Source organism: Rhodnius prolixus, unplaced genomic scaffold (assembly GCF_049639745.1).
Source record: "Rhodnius prolixus isolate KJV_2025 unplaced genomic scaffold, Rpr scaffold_7, whole genome shotgun sequence".
Taxonomy (NCBI): Eukaryota; Metazoa; Arthropoda; class Insecta; order Hemiptera; family Reduviidae; genus Rhodnius; species Rhodnius prolixus.
Window position 1 is genome coordinate 23,738,226 of NW_027411582.1, and position 26,184 is coordinate 23,764,409.

General features: G+C 31.0%; 1 protein-coding gene across 2 annotated transcripts in view; it reads right to left on the minus strand.

Moving 5' to 3' along the window:
- Nucleotides 1-26,184, minus strand: part of LOC141447221 (hydrocephalus-inducing protein-like) — a 130,529-nt gene that overhangs the window by 68,969 nt on the left and 35,376 nt on the right. For both annotated transcript variants that reach the window (XM_074114529.1, XM_074114530.1), the window contains 13 exons: nucleotides 25,043-25,228; nucleotides 24,833-24,967; nucleotides 22,773-22,970; nucleotides 21,516-21,963; nucleotides 19,895-20,085; nucleotides 18,048-18,217; nucleotides 17,888-17,953; nucleotides 15,741-16,120; nucleotides 13,538-14,370; nucleotides 11,419-11,528; nucleotides 11,170-11,337; nucleotides 5,928-6,048; nucleotides 4,304-4,470 (listed from right to left, as the gene is read on the minus strand). In XM_074114529.1, coding sequence (XP_073970630.1) covers nucleotides 4,304-4,470; nucleotides 5,928-6,048; nucleotides 11,170-11,337; nucleotides 11,419-11,528; nucleotides 13,538-14,370; nucleotides 15,741-16,120; nucleotides 17,888-17,953; nucleotides 18,048-18,217; nucleotides 19,895-20,085; nucleotides 21,516-21,963; nucleotides 22,773-22,970; nucleotides 24,833-24,967; nucleotides 25,043-25,228 — 3,173 coding nt within the window. The remainder of the gene's footprint in view (nucleotides 1-4,303; nucleotides 4,471-5,927; nucleotides 6,049-11,169; nucleotides 11,338-11,418; nucleotides 11,529-13,537; nucleotides 14,371-15,740; nucleotides 16,121-17,887; nucleotides 17,954-18,047; nucleotides 18,218-19,894; nucleotides 20,086-21,515; nucleotides 21,964-22,772; nucleotides 22,971-24,832; nucleotides 24,968-25,042; nucleotides 25,229-26,184) is intronic.

Sequence of the window (26,184 nt, forward strand, 5' to 3'; positions counted from 1 at the left end):
ACAAATATACTTAAATTAAACTTTTTAAAACAGTGAAATATTTAACTTCTAATATATCGAAAACTACTCAATAGATTTTGTTTATATTTTACCTGTATTTGAAGACTACTTTAGTATATAATTGTGTAAAATTTACACTGTTTCCAACGGAAATAAAGTTTGACTTAAAATATCTCGTTTGCTACTCGATAGATTTTTACTAAATTTTACACAATTATATACTAAAGTAGTCTTCATATACAGGGAAAATATAATCAAAATCTATTAAGTAGTTTTCGATATATTAGAAGTTAAAGATTACACTGTTTCAAACGGAAATAAAGTTTGACTTAAAATATCTCGTTTGCTACTCGACAGATTTTTACTAAATTTTACACAATTATATACAAAAGTAGTCTTCATATACAGGGAAAATATAAACAAAATCTATTGAGTAGTTTTCGGTATATTAGAAGTTAAAGATTTAACTGTTTCAAACGGAAACAAACTTTAACTCAAAATATCTCGTTTCCTACTCGACAGATTTTTATTACATTTTACACAATTATATACTAAAGTAGTCTTCATATACAGGTAAAATATAAACAAAATCTATTGAGTAGTTTTCGATATATTAGAAGTTAAAGATTTCACTGTTTCAAACGGCAACAAATTTTGACTCAAAATATCTCGTTTCCTACTCGACAGATTTTTACTAAATTTTACACAATTATATACTAAAGTAGTCTTCATATACAGGGAAAATATAAACAAAAGCTATTGAGTAGTTTTCGATATATTAGAAGTTAAATATTACACTGTTTTAAACGGAAATAAATTTTGACTCAAAATATCTCGCTTCCTACTCGACAGATTTTTACTAAATTTTACACAATTATATACTAAAGTAGTCTTCATATACAGGGAAAATATAAACAAAATCTATTGAGTAGTTTTTGATATATTAGAAGTTAAAGATTTCACTGTTTCAAACGGAAACAAATTTTGACTCAAAATATCTCGTTTCCTTTCTCGACAGATTTTTACTAAATTTTACACAATTATATACTAAAGTAATCTTCATATACAGGTAAAATATAAACAAAATCTATTGAGTAGTTTTCGATATATTAGAAGTTAAAGATTTCACTGTTTCAAATGGAAACAAATTTTGACTCAAAATATCTCGTTTCATACTCGACAGATTTTTACTAAATTTTACACAATTATATACTAAAGTAGTCTTCATATACAGGAAAAATATAAACAAAATCTATTAAGTAGTTTTCGATATATTAGAAGTTAAAGATTACACTGTTTCAAACGGAAATAAAGTTTGACTTAAAATATCTCGTTTGCTACTCGACAGATTTTTACTAAATTTTACACAATTATATACTAAAGTAATCTTCATATACAGGTAAAATATAAACAAAATCTATTGAGTAGTTTTCGATATATTAGAAGTTAAAGATTTCACTGTTTCAAATGGAAACAAATTTTGACTCAAAATATCTCGTTTCCTACTCGACAGATTTTTACTAAATTTTACACAATTATATACTAAAGTAGTCTTCATATACTGGTAAAATATAAACAAAATCTATTGAGTAGTTTTTGATATATTAGAAGTTAAAGATTTCACTGTTTCAAACGGAAACAAATTTTGACTCAAAATATCTCGTTTCCTTTCTCGACAGATTTTTACTAAATTTTACACAATTATATACTAAAGTAATCTTCATATACAGGTAAAATATAAACAAAATCTATTGAGTAGTTTTCGATATATTAGAAGTTAAAGATTTCACTGTTTCAAATGGAAACAAATTTTGACTCAAAATATCTCGTTTCATACTCGACAGATTTTTACTAAATTTTACACAATTATATACTAAAGTAGTCTTCATATACAGGGAAAATATAAACAAAATCTATTAAGTAGTTTTCGATATATTAGAAGTTAAAGATTACACTGTTTCAAACGGAAATAAAGTTTGACTAAAAATATCTCGTTTGCTACTCGACAGATTTTTACTAAATTTTACACAATTATATACTAAAGTAGTCTTCATATACAGGTAAAATATAAACAAAATCTATTGGGTAGTTTTCGATATATTAGAAGTTAAAGATTACACTGTTTCAAACGGAAATAAACTTTGACTCAAAATATCTCGTTTCCTACTCGACAAATTTTTACTAAATTTTACACAATTATATATTAAAGTAGTCTTCATATACAGGTAAAATATAAACAAAATCTATTGAGTAGTTTTAGTGATTTTTGAAGTTAAATATTTAATTGTTTCAAACGGTAACAAACTTTAACTCAAAATATCTCGTTTCCTACTCGACAGATTTTTATTACATTTTACACAACTATATACTAAAGTAGTCTTCATATACAGGTAAAATATAAACAAAATCTATCGAGTAGTTTTCGAGATATTTGAAGTGAAAGATTTCACTATTTTAAACGTAAACAAACTTTAAGATAGATTTTGTTTATATTTTACCTGTATATGAAGACTACTTTAGTGTATAATTGTGTAAAATGTTATAAAAATCTGTCGAGTAGGAAACGAGTTATTTTGAGTTAAAGTTTGTTTCCGTTTGAAACAGTTAAATAGTTAACTTCAAATATCTCGAAAACTAGTCGATAGATTTTATTTACATTATACCTGTATATGAAGACTTCTTTAGTATATAATTGTGTAAAATTTAGTAAAAATCTGTCGAGTAGGAAACGAGATATTTTGAGTCAAAGTTTGTTTCCGTTTAAAACAGTGAAATATTTAACTTCAAATATCTCGAAAACTACTCAATAGATTTTGTTTATATTTTACCTGTATTTGAAGACTACTTTAGTATATAATTGTGTAAAATTTAGTAAAAATCTGTCGAGTAGGAAACGAGTTATTTTGAGTTAAAGTTTGTTTCCGTTTAAAACAGTGAAATATTTAACTTCAAATATCTCGAAAACTACTCAATAGATTTTGTTTATATTTTACCTGTATTTGAAGACTACTTTAGTATATAATTGTGTAAAATGTTATAAAAATCTGTCGAGTAGGAAACGAGTTATTTTGAGTTAAAGTTTGTTTCCGTTTAAAACAGTGAAATATTTAACTTCTAATATATCGAAAACTACTCAATAGATTTTGTTTATATTTTACCTGTATTTGAAGACTACTTTAGTATATAATTGTGTAAAATTTAGTAAAAATCTGTCGAGTAGGAAACGTGATATTTTGAGTCAAAGTTTGTTTCCGTTTGAAACAGTGAAATCTTTAACTTCTAATATATCGAAAACTACCCAATAGATTTTGTTTATATTTTACCTGTATTTGAAGACTACTTTAGTATATAATTGTGTAAAATTTAGTAAAAATCTGTCGAGTAGGAAACGAGTTATTTTGAGTTAAAGTTTGTTTCCGTTTAAAACAGTGAAATCTTTAACTTCTAATATATCGAAAACTACCCAATAGATTTTGTTTATATTTTACCTGTATTTGAAGACTACTTTAGTATATAATTGTGTAAAATTTAGTAAAAATCTGTCGAGTAGGAAACGAGATATTTTGAGTTAAAGTTTGTTTCCGTTTAAAACAGTGAAATATTTAACTTCTAATATATCGAAAACTACTCAATAGATTTTGTTTATATTTTACCTGTATTTGAAGACTACTTTAGTATATAATTGTGTAAAATTTAGTAAAAATCTGTCGAGTAGGAAACGAGATATCTTGAGTCAAAGTTTGTTTCCGTTTTAAACAGTGAAATCTTTATCTTCAAATATCTCGAAAATTACTCGATAGATTTTGTTTATATTTTAACTGTATATGAAGACTACATTAGTATATAATTGTGTAAAATTTTGTAAAAATCTGTCGAGTAGGAAACGAGATATTTTGAGTCCAAGTTTGTTTCCGTTTGAAACAGTGAAATGTTTAACTTCTAATATCTCGAAAACTACTCGATAGATTTTGTTTATATTTTACCCTTTATGAAGACTACTATTGCCTATAATTGTGTAAAACCCGGTCGAATGCCTGTGATATGTCAAGGAAGAACCCGGACAATACTGCTTTAATTCAAGGAAAGTAACGATTACATCCACTACTCGATGTGCCTGCAGAACAGTCGAGTGGCAACTCCGAAAACCGATAGATAACTGTTCACAGCTGACGGTAGGCTTGTAGAATACTTAATTTAGGAGTCACCTTATCTAGATTTAATCTTTATTTAACTTGCTTTTTAAGCCTTTTTTGTTTTATTTCTAGGTATAGCAATCAGATATGATTAAAAAATTGTTAATTACCGTTAGATTTGATAATGGAATACCAACATTTTCTTCTGAAATATTTACTGCATCTTCTTTAGTTAAAGGTTGCATTAACCAGAAGAATGTATTAGGCGGGGGAATTGGTGGGTATTTTGCTCCCTGCATTACAGAGTCAGGTATTTTTCTTGGTTCAGGTTCATAACCTAAACAATATTATGTATATATTATATATTATTGCTTAAAATTTAACGAGAAGAAAAATTAGAAAATGGTTGAGATCTAGCCCATTATCACTCACTCCTGTTGTAATGACACGAAAGGCCCCTCTATCGATATTTGCGAAAAACGCGAATTAAAAAAATAGACTTGAGTCTAATAATTTACTTTTTTTTATTATGAAATAGTAAAAAGTTAAAAATGAAGGTTCGATCAAGCAATAAGACAACATTCTTTATAAGATTATTGTTAAAAATTAAAATTAAACACTCCGTCACTCAAAAAGTGAGAATCAATGTAGACATTATTATTCATAGTTTCAAAGTACGCTATTTTTATTTAGGGTTACCATTTCATAAATTCTGCTCCTCATAAAATTTTTTAAAAAACAGAAATAAAATTTGTAATAACTAAATATACGAGTTGTGGCTATTAAATAACAAGACTGATGCTGCTACAGAAAAACTATGCATGCGCCAAATCTTAACGACCGACATCTGGTCAGCGTAAAGCCTTCTCTTTCGATTGCAGCGTCTCACGTGCTTATAGAGAAATCTGTCTGACCGGTACCGTCGTTTGTGTAAGAGGTGTTAGTTTCGTTTTGCCGAAAACATGATGTAGTAGAGCAACGAATTGTCGTGAAATTTCACATGAAACTGCGTAAAACTGCTACTTAAACTTATCTTTTATTAAAAGAAGTTTATGGTGATGAATGTTAATTACGTGCGCGAGTTTTTGAGTGGTTCAAGCGTTTCCAAGATGGCCGAGAAGACGTCGGAGATGACCGCCTGGGTCGCCCTTCCACGTCCAAAACGGATGAAAATATCGATATAATTAATCAACATTACTACCGTTAGGTGCTTGCTCAACTACAGGAAAGGGTAAGGAAAAAACGAACCCGATTTGTGGAAGAACAAGTCATGGGGTTCTCCATCAAAGACAACGCGCGCCGGCTCACACTGCATTGTCTGTCAAGACGTTTCTAGCCAAGTACAATATCCCAGTTTTAGGGCCATCCGCCTTAACCTGGCCCCATGTGACTTTTATCTGTTCCCCAAAATCAAATCTGCATTAAAAGCGAACACGATTTCAGTCCGTTGAAGCTGCGAAAGAAAAAAGCGGCACGCATCATGCAGGAGCTCACAGAAAAAGACTTCCAGCACTATTTCGAACAATGTTAAATTCGCATGGAGCGTTGTAGGGATAGGGGAGGGGTGTATATTGAAGGTGATAATAACTAAATATGTATAAATTTAAAATAAAATGTTTTACAGCAATAGTCTCGTTATTTAATAGCCACACCTCGTATTGTAAAGTTTTCTTAAATCAAGAGTTTACTATATTAGAGTGCACAATATAAATCGTATCACCTTATAAAGAGGATTCATTTTCGTCATTCTAATAATTATAGATTCCAATAAAAATAATAATAGTAAATACTAACTGAATATTTCTGGTATTCTTGAAAGAACTATATATTTGTCTATATTTTCAATAAAAACTGAGAAATCCGAATGTCGTTGATCAGATTTATAGAGAATAGTAACAGGTAATCCGCTGAAATTCTAAAAAATAATAAATGAAAAATGCACCAATTATTAGTTACCTTCGTACTCATTAGGAAAATTGATATGAAAATTAAGATAGTTTTGTTTTTAATTTAAGAAAGTTATGAAATGATTTTAATTTTGTAGTATCTTAAATGTATTATGGGTGTTTCGTTTTTTTACATATTTCGAAGACGGAGCAGTATATTATATTACTCGTATTACTTAAACTGCCCCACGTCACAAACCAACAACGTTTGTTTACCAATGTTCTAATATCTAAGATAAACATAATAACCAATGAACTGTTGTTATTGGTTAAAGATGCTACTTGTACACATTGTCGTCTTCGCTAACCAAAAACTTCTCAAAATTCTGTTAACATCATTGTTTCTTTATTTTTATAGCAATGACTTTAAAAGTGTTTTTCATGGAGGTCCAGACAAAGAGCTGTTTCTGTTTCACCTTAATAAGTCGAGCTGTACGAGGTGTGTTCAAAAAGTAACGGGAATTTTTAAATTTCGCGGGTTTGGAGAGTCTGATTGTAAAAATTTTTTTTTTATTATGTTGGTACACATGCCCCTGAAGTACGATAAAATTTTCAGTAATATTCATTGTTTACTTCTTAAGTGGCAGCCGTTAAGGTTAGACGTGTTTTTCGAGCTTGGCGATTTTTGTTTGTTAAAAAAAATGGATCAAAGAATTTGTTTTAAATTTTGCGTAAAAAATGAAATAAAGTGTTATAAAGTGTGTGAAATGTTAATGAAGGCATATGGTGAGTCTGCTATGAGTAAAACAAGGATTTACGAGTGGTATAAGCGTTTCCAAGATGGCCGCGAAAACGTTGAAGATGACGAACGACCTGGACGTCCAAGCACATCAACAACCGATGAAAACGTGAAAAAAGTGAAAGAAATGGTTATGAACGATCGCCGAATCACAATCAGAGAAGTCGCTGATGATGTTGCCATATCAATTGGCTCATGCCATGAAATTTTTTCGGATGTTTTGGGTATGAAACGTGTGGCAGCAAAATTTGTTCCAAAATTGTTGAATTTCGAACAAAAACAGCGGAGAATGGAAGTTGCTCAAGAGTCACTCAATGAAGTCGACAACGATGCGGATCTACTGAAACGTGTTATAACAGGTGACGAAACATGGGTTTACGGATATGTTGTCGAAACTAAGGCTCAATCGTCCCAGTGGATGCATTCTGGATCGCCAAGACCGAAAAAGGCTCGACAAGTGCGGTCGAATGTGAAGGTTATGCTCACTGTGTTCTTCGATTTTAATGGCACAGTGCATCATGAATTCTTGCCACAAGGTCAAACAATCAATAAGGAGTACTACCTACAAGTTCAACGCCGTTTGCGTGAAGCAATCCGAAAAAAACGCCCGGATTTGTGGCAAAACAATTCATGGATTTTGCACCACGATAATGCACTTGCACTTCACACTTCATTGCTTGTTCGTGAATTTTTGGCCAAAAACAAAACTTTAACGATGCCCCAGCCTCCATATTCGCCAGACATGGCTCCATGTGACTTTTTTCTATTTCCAAACATAAAGAGAACATTAAAAGGCCGTCGTTTTACAAGCATAGATGACATTAAAAGCGAATCGCTGAAGGAGCTGAAAGCTATCACAAAGATCGAGTTTCAGAAGTGTTTCGAGGATTGGAAAAAGCGCTGGCACAAGTGTATTGTATGCGAAGGGGACTACTTTGAAGGCGACAATATTAATGTAGATGAATAAATAAATATTTTTTTCAAAAAACGAAAATTCCCGTTACTTTTTGAACACACCTCGTATATTATATTATGAATTATTCAAATGAATTTACACGCTTATCACCAACAAAATCTTTGAATTGAATATCGAAAATTAATATTCTTTATACAACAAATCGCAAAAATTATTACTATAATATGTAATTAGCCGCATACTAAATATTGAATTGAAAAGAATCGTAATTCCAAATAAGTATTGGATTTACGTGGAAATGTTTACTGTATTGGGGCCTATTTGTACAAAACTGTTAATAGAATAGGTAAATGCTATCGTACTGTAGATATAACGTAGTTAAGGAATAAGTTCACGAAAATGGTTTGAAGTGTACAACGCTTCTTGCAAACATAAAATAAAAGGTAATTCATTTATTGTACTTTATATATCACATATAATTATCAAAATTGTTTCGCTCTTTAATCTGGTAAGGCTACCTGGTAGGCTAGGTTTAGAGGCTTACCTTATTCATTAAAATTTTTTGCAACATCTCTTAAAAATTACCTTTAAAATATACCAATTAGGAGAAACAGTTTTTTCCTAATCCTTTATTAAAGAATGATTTTTGTTTCTAAGAACACTTCTTCATCATTAACGCAAATATAGCTATTATCTTACTATTTCACTTGTTGAAATACGAGGGTCGTTTGAAAAGTCCGTGCAAAAATAAAAACTACTTAATTTTTTGGGGTAAACCTTTTTTATTTTTCAACATAGTCTCCTTTTAGACTTATACACTTCGTCCAACGCTGCTCTAGTTTGTTGATCCCTTCCGAATAATAGGATTTGTCCAACTCTGAAAAATAGCCATTCGTTTCTGCAATCACCTCCTCGTTTGAATAAAATCTTTTTCCCGCCAGCCATTTCTTCATATTGGGGAACAAATAGTAGTCCGAGGGAGCCAAGTCTGGAGAATAGGGGGGATGTGAAACGAGTTGGAACCCTATTTCCATTAATTTTGCGACCACAACTGCTGAGGTGTAAGCTGGTGCGTTGTCGTGATGGAAAAGGACTTTTTTGTGGGCCAATCGTGGGCGTTTTTCTTGCAGCTCGGTTTTCAAACGGTCCAATAACGATGAATAATATGCACCTGTAATAGTTTTACCCTTTTCCAGATAGTCGATGAGGATTATTCCTTGTGAATCCCAAAAGACAGTCGCCATAATCTTTCCGACCGAAGGAACGGTATTCGCCTTTTTTGGCGCAGATTCCCCCTTGGTAACCCATTGTTTAGATTGTTCTTTGGTCTCAGGAGTGTAGTGATGTATCCATGTTTCATCCACAGTGACGAAACGACGCTTAAAGTCCTGCGGATTCTTCTGGAACAGCTGCAAACCGTCCTTGCAACACTTCACACGATTTCATTTTTGGTCAAGCGTGAGCAATCGCGGCACCCATCTTGCGGATAGCTTTGTCATGTCCAAATGTTGATGCAAAATATTATGTACCCGTTCATTTGAGATGCCCACAGCACTAGCAATCTCACGCACCTTCACTCTTCTGTCATCCATCACCATATCATGGATTTATCAATGATTTCTGGAGTAGTAACCTCAACAGGGCGTCCAGAACGTTCAGCGTCACTTGTGCCCATATGGCCACTCCGAAAATTTTGAAACCACTTATAAACTGTTCTAATCGAAGGTGCGAGTCACCATAATGTTTATCAAGCTTCTCTTTAGTCTCCTGAGGCGTTTTGCCTTTCATAAAGTAGTGTTTAATCAACACACGAAATTCTTTTTCGTCCATTTTCTGAAAATCACTCGACTTCCTCGATTCAAACGAATGCCAAACACAAAGAAATAGACCGATCTGGCTGAAACTTGGTGTGTGTTCTTCCAAGAGATGCTACTAACTAAACATAACCTCGATACGCGCCAGTAGTGCTATCTCTCTGACTTTGCACGGACTTTTCAAACGACCCTCGTATACAGGGTGATCCATTTAAAACGCACCAATCGCTAATAACTTTTTAGGAAAGCGGAATTTATAAAAAACTCATGAAGTAAACTATATGTTTTTTTTTTGTCTAGTTTTCAAATTTTCCACCCCCAATGATGTAACTTTATTTTTGGCGGAGTTGCGGCCAAAAACCCAATTGGGGTTTCATAAGGACCACTGGTTTTGACAATAATTATGAAAACTACTTAAAAAGTTGTGAAAACTCGTGTTGTCAACTCGTGAACGGTTTTCAATATTAATTTTCCACCAGAAATATACGTTTTGGGAGGTCCTCTGACTACAAAAATGTTATTTGTGACGCATAGATAAAAAATAATAAAAATTAAACCTTTTTAAAAATGTAGTGCAATGTAATGGTTATGGATTATTCAGAATAAATTTGTTTTATCATCAAATAAAAGCAGGTTGTTGGTCTAATGATCAAGAGCGTGGCTTTGTAAGTGAGAGATCACTAGTTGGAATCTCGCGTATGCAGTTATTCATAATATGTACTTAATACATCATAATACTTTTTTTAATAAAATGTAGTCATACGAGGGATTCGAACTGGGGATCTCCCACTTACAAAACCATGCTCTTGACCACTAGACCAACACCCTGGCAAGATATTCTTACCGTAATCATAGGTCATGGAGTGTTGCACACATGATACATTAAAATGATGTGTTGGTTGCTTTTATTTGATGATAAAACCAATTTATCCTGATTCACCCACAACCATTACATTACATTACATTTTTAAAATCTTTAATTATCATTATTTTTGTTCTTTGCGTCACCAATAACATTTTTGCAGTCAGAGGACCTCCCAAAACGTGGGTTTCGGATGGAAAATTAATACTGAAAACAGTTCACGAATAGATAGAATTATAACTTTGATCTTAAATATCTCGACAAATATTAGGGGTGTCGAAACGGGGTCAACGTCATTTTTCACAATTTTTTATGTAGTTTTCACAATCATTGTCAAAACCAGTGGTCCTTATAAAACCTCAATTGGGTTTTTGGCCGTAACTCCGCCAAAAATAAAGATACAGCATTGGGGTGGAAAATTTGAAAACTAGACCAAATAAAAAACATATAGTTTACTTCGTGAGTTTTTTCGAAATTCCGCTTTCCTAAAAAGTTATAAGCGATTGGTGCGTTTTAAATGGATCACCCTGTATACTAATCTACAAAAAAAATCCATATAATTCCTAATTTGAGTATTTCTGGAGATTTCTCTCGGGACTCTTTTTTATGGTCCAATAAAAATATCCGAAACATTTAAATCAGTTGAATAATTTTTTACATCTTATAAAAGATTTAACTTTAATTTTTCTGGATTATTCTTGAAAAAGTTAATAAATAAATTAATTATTGATATTTATACCTAAAAAATACAATACAAACCTTCATCAAATTTATGGCGTCTTGGGTTAATACAAATAGTACAGATTGCCTTTTGCCCGAATCTTTAAAATCTTCCTTAATTTCAGTTCTTGTCGGTTTCTTTTCGGCTTTTTTTCTATTTTTTTTGGATTTAGTTACAGGTTTTGCTTTCACAGCATCAATTTGTGACTGAAATAGAAGAAACAGATATTATTCTGTATGAAAATTAATGTAATGAAAAATGAAAAACTAATAAATAACCATATTCACCAATATTCTGTTATACTTTTCCAATAAATGGTAAATATTCGTTGCTTTTCTTTTAAATATTTTGAAATCGTCAATAACCTTTTGGTAGTCTTTGTTTCCAACAAAAAACCCTTTAAAGAAAACAAAAAAATAAAAAAAGTTGATTTACAAAAAATCTCATAAAATTTGGAACTGTTCATTTTGATATTGGTACGAACTAGCACTTTCTCTACTCCCTCATGAGAAGATTGAAATGGGAACTGTATAGGTTTTCGAGTCTGTTTTCTCACAGGAAATATTCTTTTTGAGTTGCTCAAATTGTTGAGATACTCAAACTGTTGAGTTACTCAAATTGTTGAGATACTCAAATTGTTGAAATACTCAAATTGTTGAGATACACAAATTGTTGAGATACACAAATTGTTGAGATACTCAAATTTTCCAATTTGGAACGAATGAGCCACGAATAAACAAATATGTAATAATTACTGTAAGAAACAATCATTACAATAAAATAGAAAAGTTAAACAGCAAAATAACTTTCTGCACCTCCAAATATTTTCAGAGGAGTCAAAAAAAGCCCTACACTCCACTAAAGTCATTCCCAATTGTTATAGAAAATATTCATCGGAGGTTTTGAGAGCAGACCTGATGTGAGCAGTGAAGGGACAGCATATAACGGTGAATGAGGCGCTACGAAAGATGAATATTTTGTCTTTTTAGTTGCTAGCTTTCTAGTTTGAAATATTTTTTTTTTTTTAGGATTTCGTTGTATAAATTCAAAAATTACAATTTTCCAATTTGGAGAGGCCAAAAAATGGTAATTTTTTTTATAAATTTGTCTTAGTGTGATAACAAGAATATCAAAAAGCTAATTTTTTTTCTTAGTTCTCTTAGATGCCAGAAGAGGACACTACAATAGGATTGGGTCAAAATCAATAGCAATTCCTTCAATTCGTTTAAAATTGCTGTACTTTTATTGTGCACCCGAGAGGTTATAAAAAAAATTTGGTCCACAAAAATCGATTAAGTGCGCTTGGTCAGAGCATGTTTGGGCTTTCATTTAATGAATGATCGTAACTTAACTCATCGCCTATTAAAAAATGTAACCACTAGTCCTCTTTTGAAGAAATTCAGCTGAACAGAAATTCAACTTTAATGTATCTATTTATTTGTTTAAGCAATTATTTCGAAAATGATTTTATTAACTTAAATGTGTATATAGTGATTCTTTATGTTACTCTTAATGTAATATTTTTAGTAGTATCATAATTTATTTCTAAGATTAATAATTTTTGTTTTACACAGAATACTAATACTTTTATTTGGGGTATCCATAAAACAGTCGGATTCATTTTTGAAATTGATCCATACTATTTTTGACTTTTCAATTTAAGGCGCGTCAAAATTTGAGTATTCAGCGCTTCTAGAAACAACAGTTGGATTCGAACCCGGGATCTCCGAGTGGGAATACAGGGAAAACCAATTTTTATTATTTTTTTTTTTATTCAAAATCTTGATGGAATGATTCTAAATTAACTGAGCGTATGCTGCTGTTAAGAACAGAAAAATCTAAGGGCCAGTAGCCTGGATTTGATAAAAGGATCTCCGCTTTGGAATCTAGTATATGCTAATTACTGAACTAATCCCTTGGCTATCCATATTTTTTGAATTAAGTTTAATACTTTAGTTTTGTGCCCAGCATTATGGGGGCGAGTAAAAATAAATGAAATTACAAGATGAAAAGGTTTTACATACGCTTTCCGTTTCTGATATCCCCATACTAGAACGCTTATTTTTTATTGTATCCCTGATCGGTTTAGGTTAGGTTATTTCATTCATTACTAGAAGTTGATTAACCAGTTTAGTGTAGAGAATTTGTGTCAACTATGTAAACGTCGACAGTGGAAACGCAATTTTGAAAAATTTGATGCGGTCACAATACTTCTGATAAGAAAAAGTAAAAACTTGAATTTTATAATAAAAATTTAAAATATCTAAATTTATTATGAAATTACCGAAATTAATTATAGGCATCTAACATTAACAATAATACTGTTGATTAAGAGATTTAGGTAATAGCAGTACAAATAAAATAAATAACGTATATTATTTTAAAAATATTTAAAAAAAATATTACGTTCAAAATCTTCGAGTGATTCAAAATTTTTAAGAATTGTCACACCAAGAGACAAGCGATCTGAAGACTGCGATGTCAACGATGATAATAAAGACTCTGAGCTTTCTGATGAGCATGATGATGATGATGATGCCAAGGGTAAAGATGATGATGATGATGATGATAATGCGGGAGAAGATGATGCTGATGGTGATATAATCTGTTGGCTTCGCAAATTTCTTTGTAGTCGCCTATTCCAAAGATTGTATATATCTTTCCAATCTGGATTTAATTTTGAAAACTTTTTTAATCGTTTAATTATTTCTGTATAAGATAGAATATCCTTGTCGGGCAATGATGGTGATGAAACAGTTGATGGTAATAAACTGGGCGATGTTGGCGATGATATCGTTGTTATACTAGGTGTATCTCTTATACCAGATGTGGAAGATGTACTTATAGATGAGGTAAAAGAATAGTATGGTGATTCTGTGGTTGTTGATGATGAAATAAAATGGGTAGATGAAGGTGAATTTGGTGCAGGAGAAGAATATGATTTGTAGGATGAATATAAGGTATGTGAAGAAAAAGATTTATAAGATAATGTAGAAGAACTTGATGATCTTGATGTGTCATGGTCTAAAATTTCTTGTTTAGAATTGAATCTTGGCCTAGCTGTATGGTCATATAATGAAGACGATGTAGATGATAAAGAAGTTGATAATCGTTCAGATGCTTTTGAAGATAGTGACTTAGACAGTGATGTAGGAAAGGAGGAACATGAAGATGTGTAAGTTGTTGAAGACGTTAATTCTTCCAGTAATGACGAAATAGACGTTGAACTGGATAGTTCCCTGAAAAATAAAAAATAAGTAAATAAAGGTGTTTTCAATATTAATTATATTAAATTAATATATTAAATTATAAATTAATTACTTTTTTTAAGGAAAAAGAACAAGATGGATGCTTCTCTTGCCAAATCGATTAACTCCACTTTCTGAATTTTATTAAATTTTAATGTCTGAACACTTTATTAACTCCTAACTGTATAATAATCAAAACAAATTTCGCTGATATTAAGTATTAACACTACTAAATGACAAATTTTTTTTTAGCCATTGAATAATGAATAATTTATTTCAGAAGCCAATCTGATTAACACTATACTCTAATGTAAATTGTAATAAAAATTTAGTTAAATCACTTTATACAACGCAATTGACGACTTCTTATTTATTTAGACTTTGCTCTTTAACGCAATACGAGACAATAAGAGTTGACTGGTTATTTTCGTTGCCCCATCACGAAGAAATATATTAATCAGTTGTATTCTAATTTCAACAAAAGCATAATATCGATATATTCCATCTTAGACTTTTAATATGTCGTTAGATAAAAGATACATCTGCAGCAATACAGTCTACATCGTTTATTTGAATCTATTGTTTAACAGGATTTTTAAAAAGCAGTGTATGTGTACTACTCTCTCATTTTGCTCAACTTTTTGTTTTATCGAGTTAATCGATTTGGCAAGTGAAGCATTCAAAATTCTTTACTTTGTTTTTGGCATGTTTTTACCATCCAGCCTGCTGTAGAGTAATAAGTCTAGTGTGATCTAAATGCTAACACATTCCCTACTCAGGTCTAAGTATCAACTGTTTTCATCCTCTTATCCCAAAGCTATTTAAAATGTATGCAGTACTGTCCATCTTTAAAGGATGTAATCGACAATTCTTGCCTTCATAACCTCTCAACTCGTTCGCCCCTTCTGGTTTCACTGATTCAAAAATACTAATATTTTTCATAAAGATTATTATGGATTATAGCCCATAAATTTACCGAAAAAGTACCGATAAGTAATTGTAGTATTATTAGTAATTTTGTGGACATATTATTACTATAAATTAGAGCTCTTCTATTCTTCATTGCATTCTGCACATAGCAATAAAGATCACTAATTAATTCTGTTTACAGATATGAATCACAAACTGTGTGATTAGATCAAAAACATACTTATTATCGTAACCTTTTTTACAAATAGCCACATTTAAACCTCATGGTCGTTTGGTAATTAGTCCATCAAGCACACTTATGGCCGTTATTATGGTCTACTTGAACCCTAGGGTTCCGCGGAACCCAGATTGAAGACCTCTGCTCGGGAGATATTTTGAATAATAATTGATATATTTTTGAATAATAATTAATTTTAAAAAAATTTACTAACAATAAGTTAATATCATCAAATTCGTTTAGCTGGTCCATCTTTACGCTTTGTTCCTTTTCAAACTTATCGGGAGGTTCTTCTTCAGTTTCCCTGGGCTTGTTACTTTCCTCCACTTCTGTTTCAGCTGCAAATTTTTCTAAAACTTCTAAAACTTTATCCGTTATTAAATCGGCTAGTATTTCACTGTAAGATAATTGCTTCTTCTCTGGAAGTGTTGACTCTTCTGGTAACTGTTTCTCCGTTTCTGTAGCATCATCAGTTATTATTTCTTTTTTTTCTTCTTCTATTACCTCTTTTTTTGGTAATATACATTTATCTCCACAGGGATACATTTTTTGAATATTATCAATTTTAGGTTTCACCAAAGCGGAAAAACAAACCTTGCAATAAAACAAATAGTTTCAAAATTGTATAAGAGTAATTTCAAAAAAAAAAAAAGGTCAGAAGCAGATGTAATACTTCTTTAAGAAACTTTCTTTGTGGGAGTCAAGTATCTAGAAATGACATTATGAAATAATAACCCTTAGGGACTAAGTAGAATCAGTTTAATTATAATTACCTGCTCTAAGTACTAAAAGAGTAAACAGGCAGTAATAAATAATAAATAGTAAATACAGTGACTAGAAGACCTACGTATCTGAACAAAAATCTTAAAAAGTAAGATTATTTAGAGTGTTAAATAAAATCTGTTAAATAATTATCACACGAAATAAAACAAAACAAAAAAAGTAAACAAACTCTGAAATTAAAAACAATAGTGAGATAAAGTTAAAATTGTTATATCTATTGATTTCTTTATTCTTAACTGACAAGACGATTTACTTCAAATATACGCAGATAATACTGCAAAAAAAGAGGCGCAAATCGAGAAACTGATACTTGGGTTGCTAGAATATGAGAAGGTTAAAAAAAAAAAGGTTTCAATGAAAATGATACAGTATGAAAGATTAATGATGGAGAAGAAATGAACGTTTTATAAATTTTTTATTTAGAAGTTAAATTTTCAATGTCAAGATATTTAATAAAAGCAAAATATTTTGTGAATATAAATTAATAACGTTATTCGTTTTAGACCTTTACTGCTTAATACTATTAGTATTATTATTAGTATTACTATTTTAACGACACAAACTATCTGATAGTTTGTATACGAGGTCTGTAAATTAAGTAATGAGACTGATTTTTTTATTCAAAAAGAATTACAATTCTATATAGTCACCTTCAAAATAACTTCCTTCTGAAGCCATACAGCGCTGGAGACGTTCCTTCCACTCCTCATAGCAGTGCTCGAACTCTGTCCCAAAATGAGTTCCTTTGAGGTGATTTTTCAACTTCGGGAAGAGAAAAAAGTCACAAGGACTCGAGTCACAGTTGGTTTTGAGTACAACCCAGAAACCAAGCGCCAGAGCATGAAGTGGCACACTTCATCCACTCCAAGGCCCAAAAAAGCAAGGATGGCGAAGTCGAATATCAAGTGCATGCTGATTTGTTTTTTCGATATCCACGGAATCGTCCACAAAGAGTTTCTACCTCAAGGTCAAACGGTCAATCAACACTTTTACCGAGAGGTTCTTCGAAAAACTTCGAAAAAGGGTCATTCTCGTGTGAGACCCAAACATCAAGAACAAGTGGGTGTTGCATCACGGGTAAATGCTCCTTGTCACACAGCAATTTCAATAAACCAGAGTTTTTGGCCAGTAAAAACATTCCTGTGGCTCCTCAGCCTCCTTATTCGCCTGACTTGAGTCCTTGTGACTTTTTTCTCTTCCCGAAGTTGAAAAATCACCTCAAGGGAACTCATTTTGGGACAGTCGAAAACATTCAAACGGCTGTAACCGACCAGCTGAAGGCTATTCCAGTATCGGAGTTCGAGCACTGCTATGAGGAGTGGAAGAAACGTCTCCAGCGCTATGTGGCTTCAGAAGGAAGTTATTTTGAAGGTGACAATATAGAATTGTTATTCTTTTTGAATAAAAAAATTTAAAAAAAATCAGTCTCATTACTTAATTTACAGACCTCGTACTTAAAAATGTATTTGTGGAGTAGAAGCTGGAATAATACGGATTATTTTCTAAGGCTGTGCGAATAAATATGATATTTTGAAGTGAGCATAATATAACTAAAATATAAACACAAAAATAATAAACCTGGGCCTCTTCGTTCAATTCACTTAAAAGCATTTGGAGCGGAAGAATTCGTATAAGTCTTGAAAACTTAAAAACAAAAGAAAAAGAAAAAAATCAAAATATTGAAATATAAATTAAAAGTAACTTCAAACATGTGCCTAAATATGAAATTATAACTTACAAAAATATTTAAAGTGCTCTCTTTAAAAACATTTTTCATGCCAGCGTCTTCAATTTTGTTAATTTTGGAGTAAAATTTTTGAACCTTCTCAGGAAGTCTTGCGAAATCAAATCCGCTGAGAGCCTCAAGGTAATGGTAAACTTTTTCAAATACTACAGCACTTCTAATTTCTTGGGGGGAAAAAAAACAAAAAAAAAAGTTTGTACAAATGTTGTGAAGTAATTTTTTAAGTTTAACATTCAATTCATAAAAACTTAAGTCCAATATTTTAGGACTAGTAACCGAAATCCTATCCTTAAATTCATTTCGGCACGTTTCTACTTTATTTAGATTCTTTAGCACATCATTTTGACCAAAGCAATGCTTTAATATTGTGCTCTAGAATATTTCATTATTAATATAATAATAATATATTTGTTGTTAAAAGATTACATCTAACAATTAGTTTTTTTTTTTAAATAAGCGAACAATGTAATAAAAACAGCATAAAAAAAGTATCCATAAAAAACAAGAAAAAAGAAAATGTATCCATCAAAAAACAAAAACAAAAAACAAATTATGACAAAAATGCAGTTTCTGTTTGTATATACAATTTGATTATATATAAATTTATCAATTTAATCATAAACATACTCATCAATCACAAATGAACGAAGTTTTAAACTTCATTACATAGTAAAATAAATCATTTAACTTATTTATTGAATTTATTAAAAGAAGATCTTCTATGCTATAACTTTGATTTTTATAAAATTTATCAATGTATTGCTGTCTTATGTTATTGTAAACAGGGCATGAGAATAGAAAATGATGTAAAGTTTCAAATTCCAGTTGGTTATAGATTGCAGATTACAGATACAAAATATTTCATTATTATTTACAGCTATTTTTTTTATTTTAAATATTTCTGGGATTTGTATTTATTTATTTCTATACAACATAAGTTAACCTTTACTTTTGTCTTCATAAAGTATTTTTCATTAATAACAATTAAGTTGCCATTCGAAACATTGATTGCAAAATAAAATAATTCATAAGAAATTGGTGATATTAAAAATAAATTGGTAATACGGAAAAAAGTTAACTTTGTAAGAGAAGTTAAACTTTTCTTAAGAAAAAACAATGGCTGGTTGATTTCAATAAACTAAATAAAGAATCGACGAACTAAGGAATAATTTAGAAAAAAAAATATTAGCTCAGCAAATTGGATTGCCAAATAACAGTGATCTCGAGATTCTGCCAACCCTTAAATTTTCTTTAATAAGAAGTTCTTATTCTTACAGTTCAATGTTCGGTTATATGATTCAACGAGAGGACAGTTGCGCGGAGGTTGGCAATGTACTGAAAATCTTGACGGCAATGAACTTATAATTTATTTATTTATTTATTGTGTTTGTGTTTGCACATTAACCGATTACTTTATATGAGGGCTGGAAAAAACCAACATATTGGTACTTATAAATAAAGAAGTGCCTTTAATTAATTTAAATAAAATAAGTGATTAAAAATTCCAAATATTGTTTTGTAGGAATATAAACATATTAATGAAAGACTAAAAAGCATGAATAGAGATACTTGTTACCAATGAGCAAGTCACGACAGTTATCTCGAGAGCAGAAGTATGGAACAGACCAAGTTGTGGTGAAGAGAAGATGAAAAGAAGTGGAAGAAAGTAGAACCAATGCATCTCATTTTTAGCCTCGATCGCATAAAAAGTCTTTCATTATTAACTTCACTCTATTCCAGCACCATCTCTAATCGTTAATAATCATTAAATTAGTTTCTTTTCTTGTCAAAAAAATAGAACAAACATAATCGACATCAAATATCTTAAAATTAAAATTTACTTCTCTCAAACTCATTTGAAGCACGTCGAAACAATTCATCCTCAGGATTGATTTGAAACACCAATAAATGTACATTTCTCACATTTTTAACTTCATCCAGAATCAAGAGGACTGTTTGTACAGGATCATCAAAAAACTTGCCAGTTAGACTCCCAATTATGATTCCATCAGTTTTTGCAAGACTTAAAAGTCTGAAAAGTACAATAGTAGAACTGAATAGTACTTTAAGCGCATATTACATAATACTTTGATAATACAAAATTACGTATTTACACTAAAAATAAATGAGAAATTCCTTCAGTCAGAATTTAGACGGATATTCTAAAAAGTTCATGGAATTTTCTTAATGTAGAGCCATTTAATTGGGCTCGTGAACTTAAGAAGTTCCTCAGTATAATAGGAGCCGAAAATATTTTGTTAAATCAAAACTTTTAATAATAAAAAATAGACAGAGTAAAAAAATCATTTAGTAAATAAAGACAATCAAAATGTCGTAAATTCTAATTTTAACAAATAGAAATGTAAACAGTTTAGGCTTGACTGAGAAATACTTAGGATTCAATTAATATTTATTTATTAATAATATTAATAAATAAAGTTATTAGCTCAGCTGCGATTGGCCAGTAAGAAAATCATCAAGAATAATGATATATTTAAATTTAATAGCGAAGAATTTTGTAATTTATGTGATCTGAATAAGAAATATTATACACTTTATACTGGAGTGCCCTGTATTTTCAATTTTTTGAAATGATTACATTAGTAAATATTTATCTATAAACAATAGCAAAATGGAAAATATGGAGCGGTTACTTGTATTAGAAGATGATCACAAAATTAATGATTTATATTTTTTCGTACAAAGATCACCTAAAGTAAAAAAAAAAACTATTTCTATTCTGACTCATATTTAACTCAATGTGTATGTTTGTAAACAATAAAATTACTTAAGTTTCAGTTTCCGTCTATTGAAACTTATATATAAGGGTGTACGTGAACGTATTATATGTTTATATGCTCCATATACTGTTTATACGTCCAAATTATGCCTCTATAAAGGTGTTACTACATGGCCAATACAGTTTTTAGTTCCCTAGATTGGCCTAAATCATTACTAAACCCTGTGTCTAATGAACAATGTAAACTTTTACTTAGGTTTCATTATACTAAAATTTCGTTCATTTGGTCTGGAAAATTTTTAAGAGGTATTGATGTTTTCAGTTATTCTTGAATAATTAATGCTGAGTTACTTTTGAATTGTATTGATAACAATGTTTATTAGGTACTTTTATTGTAGCATGCATTATGCTTGTTTATAATGTATATAAAATTAGTTATATGTATGTAACCAAACCTCTTTTGCATAGGGTTTTACCCTTTAAACAAAATAAAATAAATAAATAAATAAACAATAAAATTACATACGTACCTTATAGAATAATTATACCTTATAGAAAGAATAATTATACCTTATAGAAAGAATAATTATACCTTATAGAAAGAATAATTATACCTTATAGAAAGAATAATTATACCTTATAGAAAGAATAATTACACCTTATAGAAAGAATAATTATACCTTATAGAAAGAATAATTATACCTTATAGAATAATTACTTACTTTGGTCCAATCAATTCTTTAATTGCTAATATTGGGATGTTAAGAAACTCAGTAACTCTTGATTCATCGAATTCAAAATTTTCAAAAGCCATATTTTCTTCTGCCTCGGTTTTGACGTCAACGTCTTTATCATTCTTTTTCTTTTTCTTCTTTTTCCCTTTTGTTTTCTTCTTAGAAGCACTTGAGGGATCCAATTTTTGACTTCCATCTTTCTCGAATTTTCCTTGATGACCAATTTCATCCGTATTAGCTGGGCCTTTTTTCTTTTTTTTCTTTCGACTTTTAGCAGTTTCTCTTTTTGCATTTTCAACTTCTTCTTCTTCCAGTATAGTCTCTTCTTCTTCATCAGCTTCTTCACTAACTTTTTTTAATAATTCTTCAGTATATTTTTCAAATAAAATATCAACTTTATCCATTATACTTTTTTCTGGATCATTTATAAATGAATCTAAAAAATATTCGTATATAAACAAAATTAAAAATCTTGCCTTGATAGCATATTAATAAACTTGTAACACTAATGTACATTATTGTTTTTTATTACGATATTCCGTGAATGTTAAGAAATAACCCCAGTAAGGTGAGGCCAGCCCAACTTGTTGGGACCCTGAATACAGAAAAGCAAAAAAACTTGGTTTGAACACATGACGCTTTAACTTCAACTTTCAAGGATCTATCTTATATAAATATATATGTATATTTAAGCATACTCAAACTAAATTAAGGTTTACCATATTCCTGCTTCTTCAATTATTTTGAATCAATAACATGAAGAAGTGGTATAAAAAGTTGAAACTATATTATATATAAATATAAATCAAAACGATCAAAAGATCGTTTATAATTTACATAGAGTGACTTGTTTAAACTTTTAATTTCAGCACTTATTAGTTTTGACAAATACAATAATACAAAGATTGGAGGTAAAATCGTAATTGACGAAGGTCACTTTAGAAGTATCGGTCCTAGGAATCCAATTTAAATACATTTTTCGGGAAGATTATTTCAAACAAAAATAAGAACTAGAAAAAAAAAATGCTCTTTCGCCAGGTCTAGACAAATTTTCTCCAAATTAGGCCCATACATTATACTAGAAGTGAGTGGCACTTTAGAGCAATACCTAACGGAATAAGTTCGTGTAAAATCTATTAATAGCTTGTCTTTAGATAAGGGGGAATTGCCGATGTAGTTTGCATATTCAAAAATTAAAAAAAAAAAGTCAATTAGAATTAATTAACAGAAAACCGTGGTTCTTACCATAAACTTGATCTTTCTGGATAACAACCGTTGGATTTACTCGCATAACTTTTTTAGCATATTTTGAATTTATTAAATAGCGTATATCATAAGCAGCTTGTGAAAATGAAGTTGCAACCTCTTCTAAAAATACGTCATCCAACATTACCATTGATATACCTAACTTACTAGCAACTTTATCACTCCAGTAAGTATAATCTGAAAATAGTATATTAATAAAAATAATTTTGTTGTGACATTCCAGAAATGACAGAAAGAAAGTTTCCTCAGAAAAAAAATATTGGTACATCACTAAATAATAATAATTAATAAATGATAAAAATTAATATTTTAGTAGAGAACTTTTGTTCATCAAGAAGCACTAACGATCACTTTATACCTAATGAGAAAAGGCGTAGAAAATCGAACGCTAATCGTTTTATTAATCGATAAAAGCGTTGCGGACGATGAAAGAAGGTTTCAAAGAGGAAGGTATTCAGACGGAGAAAAAAACAACTTATCTTTAACAATTGGGAACGAGATTAAAACAGAGTATTAATCTGACAGTGTAAAAGAAGCAGCCTAAAATAAATGCGAGAAATAATTAAATCTTATGTGTTATTTCTTAACTGAAGGGAATTTAATAAAACTATTATATCCCTTACTGATATAATTTACTAATATAGTTAGGCCCTTGACTCAAGATAGGGTTGGGAGGTTGCAATCTTCAAGAAACAGTTTTTGTCTAAGAATAAATAACTCAAGCCCTGTTCATTGTTTTTGGTGTTTTTAATCCAGAAGGAAGGAAAGAATAATGACGATTTCTGTTATGATTTTTTCTAAAATTATTTTGCCAAGCTCTTGACCTTTCAGGGCTCATTGACAATATAATATTTTTATATTGTTATTGTAAAATATCTTTTGGTTATATCTTCTGTCTCCTGTCTGCTTAAGAAATCAAGACAGAAGAAAAATTTTAGTAACCATGTAAAAATATTATAGTGTCAACAAGGCGCCACGGTAGCCGAGCGGGTTATAGGCGAGACCTCTATTACCAAATAGTTCTACAGCTCTGATCAACCTCGAACCTCCTCTCTCTGTACAACGCCTTCCTCTTCCAATCAGTCACACCCAGCTTTCGCAATTCAGCCGCCTCCACATCCTGCATCCAACGCCTTCTTGGCCGCCCTCTACCTCTTGTACCCTCCATTTTGGAGAAAAGTAGCTTTTTTTGGCATCCGATTCTCCGGCATTCGCACCACATGGCCCAACCATTCCATTCTTCTCACCTTTATGAATGGTACTATGTCATTTTCCTGATACATCTCATAAAGCTCATTATTCGTTCTTATTTTCCACTCTCCCATCACCAATGTGGCACCGTAGATCTTTCTTAAAATCTTCCTTTCAAATATTCTTAACTGATTCACCACACATAGGGTCCAAGTTTCCGCGGAATATGTCGCAATTGACCTTATCAATGTTTTATATAAATTAATTTTTGTTTTGCGTGACAATAGAGAAGAACGGAATAGCTTAATATTCCGGCCATGATCCTGCAATTCACCTCGGGTGCAATCCTGTTCTCGCTGTTAAGCTCAGCTCCCAAGCTGAATGAATGATTTCACCTTCTCGAAAGTGAATCCCTCTAATTCTAGTTTTTGGGCTACTCCACAGTTGCCATTTGGGCTTACATTCATATACTTAGTTTTCTTTTCATTCACTGCGTGACCTATTTTATCGCCTTTAGATTTCAGGGTATGAAAAACCTCCTTCAAATGACCGAGTGCTTCTTGCTATTATGCATAAATGAGACCTCTATTAGCAAAGCTAATAAGTATCTTTGCTAGTCGCCTACGTCCAAGACACCTAATTGGTACTTGGACGTAAAGCCTGCCTGAAAAAATAGGCACTTACTTTATTTTACTTTACTTTATGGTGCCCAATAATGAGCTCTGAAGATACCTAGTCCCTGGTAGTTCAAAAACGCGGCAAAATAATAAAAAAAAAGGGCAGAAATTTGTCATTGTTCTTTCTTTTCTTCCAGCTCAAGTTTTTAAACAAATAAACTTTTCTAAAACCTGAGAATGGAGATCCATAGGCCATAATTAAAGTCCCTTCTTTGTAATCAAAATCAATCACTACTTCAGGTTGTGGTGGTATAAAAATATTTTCTCTCTCTTCTACAGATTCATTTTCTAACATTTTCAAATAATCTGCAAATCAATTACATTATAAATAAAACAAAATCTAAACATTTCTTCCAAAAAAAAAAGTTTTATTTTCATTACCTTCTATAATCTCAGATTTTGTAACAACCTGTGGAGAAGCTTGTTTTGTTCCTAAAGATAATTGTCTAGGACGTCCTAAAGTTAGCGAACTTATTAATGATTCTTTTGTATCCAGCTTAGATTCCGATTGAGTAGGAAAAAATTCAGAATGATCAATCAATTGTAAAGCCTTCGCATCTATTTTATCTGAAATTAAATAAACCTTAGGTTAAACTTGGAAATTAATCAGTGTGGCCCAAGAAAAGAAATAAGAATTTCGAGATTAGCTCAAAGATTAGTATGTTAATGACAATTAAACTTTTCAGCCTAACTGGTTAATTGAAAGTATAACACTATTGAAAGATAAGCAAAGACAACAAGGAAATTTGATGGTACTTGGGAGTTACTTAATGGAATCATTGTTATGATTCATTCATTAACACGTGATAGCCTTTCACCATTGAACTATAAAATATTTCCTCGCAGGAGACTTTTTTTTTTAAGAGGAGCTCTGGTAAAGTCTGATGATGGACACTTTCCAGAACAGTCTCTGAAAAGGCTCCGCTGAGATGTTGAACGTCCTACATTGAAGGAAAGCAAAACCATTCTTTTATTTATTTATTTTTTTAGAATAAAGAGTTGAAATTCTCCAACTTTGGGAAAAGAAATGTAACATATTTTCCACCTCTTGTTGGAAGAAGTATAAATATTTATTACAATAAATATATACAATACATAAAATAAATAAAGAAGTATAAATGTATAAAAAAATTTCAACCAACTAAGTGAAGTAAGAGAAAAGTTAGGTGAGGAGGATTGGAATGCAGGGAAAAAAGGAGAGGAAAAACCTGCAGCTAGTGTAGAAAGTTAGAATAGGATATGTTTTAGTCTTCTGTGTCTGTATGTTGCAGAAGGATTGTAGGAGGCTATGTCGTGGCATAGTGGATTGGGATGGCAGTCTAGGATGGAAAGGAGTTTGAGCAATCGATTTTGGATAATGGAGTGTTCCGGGAGTAATGGACGCAATCTCGTGGAGTGAGTCAATTCTAGTACGTCGTGGAGAGTCTGTTGCGAGTCTGAGAAATTTGTTCTGGGTTATCTGAAGTTGCTTGTTGTTGCTACTACAAGTCCAGGCTACAAGTGCCAAGAGCAGGCGTAGAGAT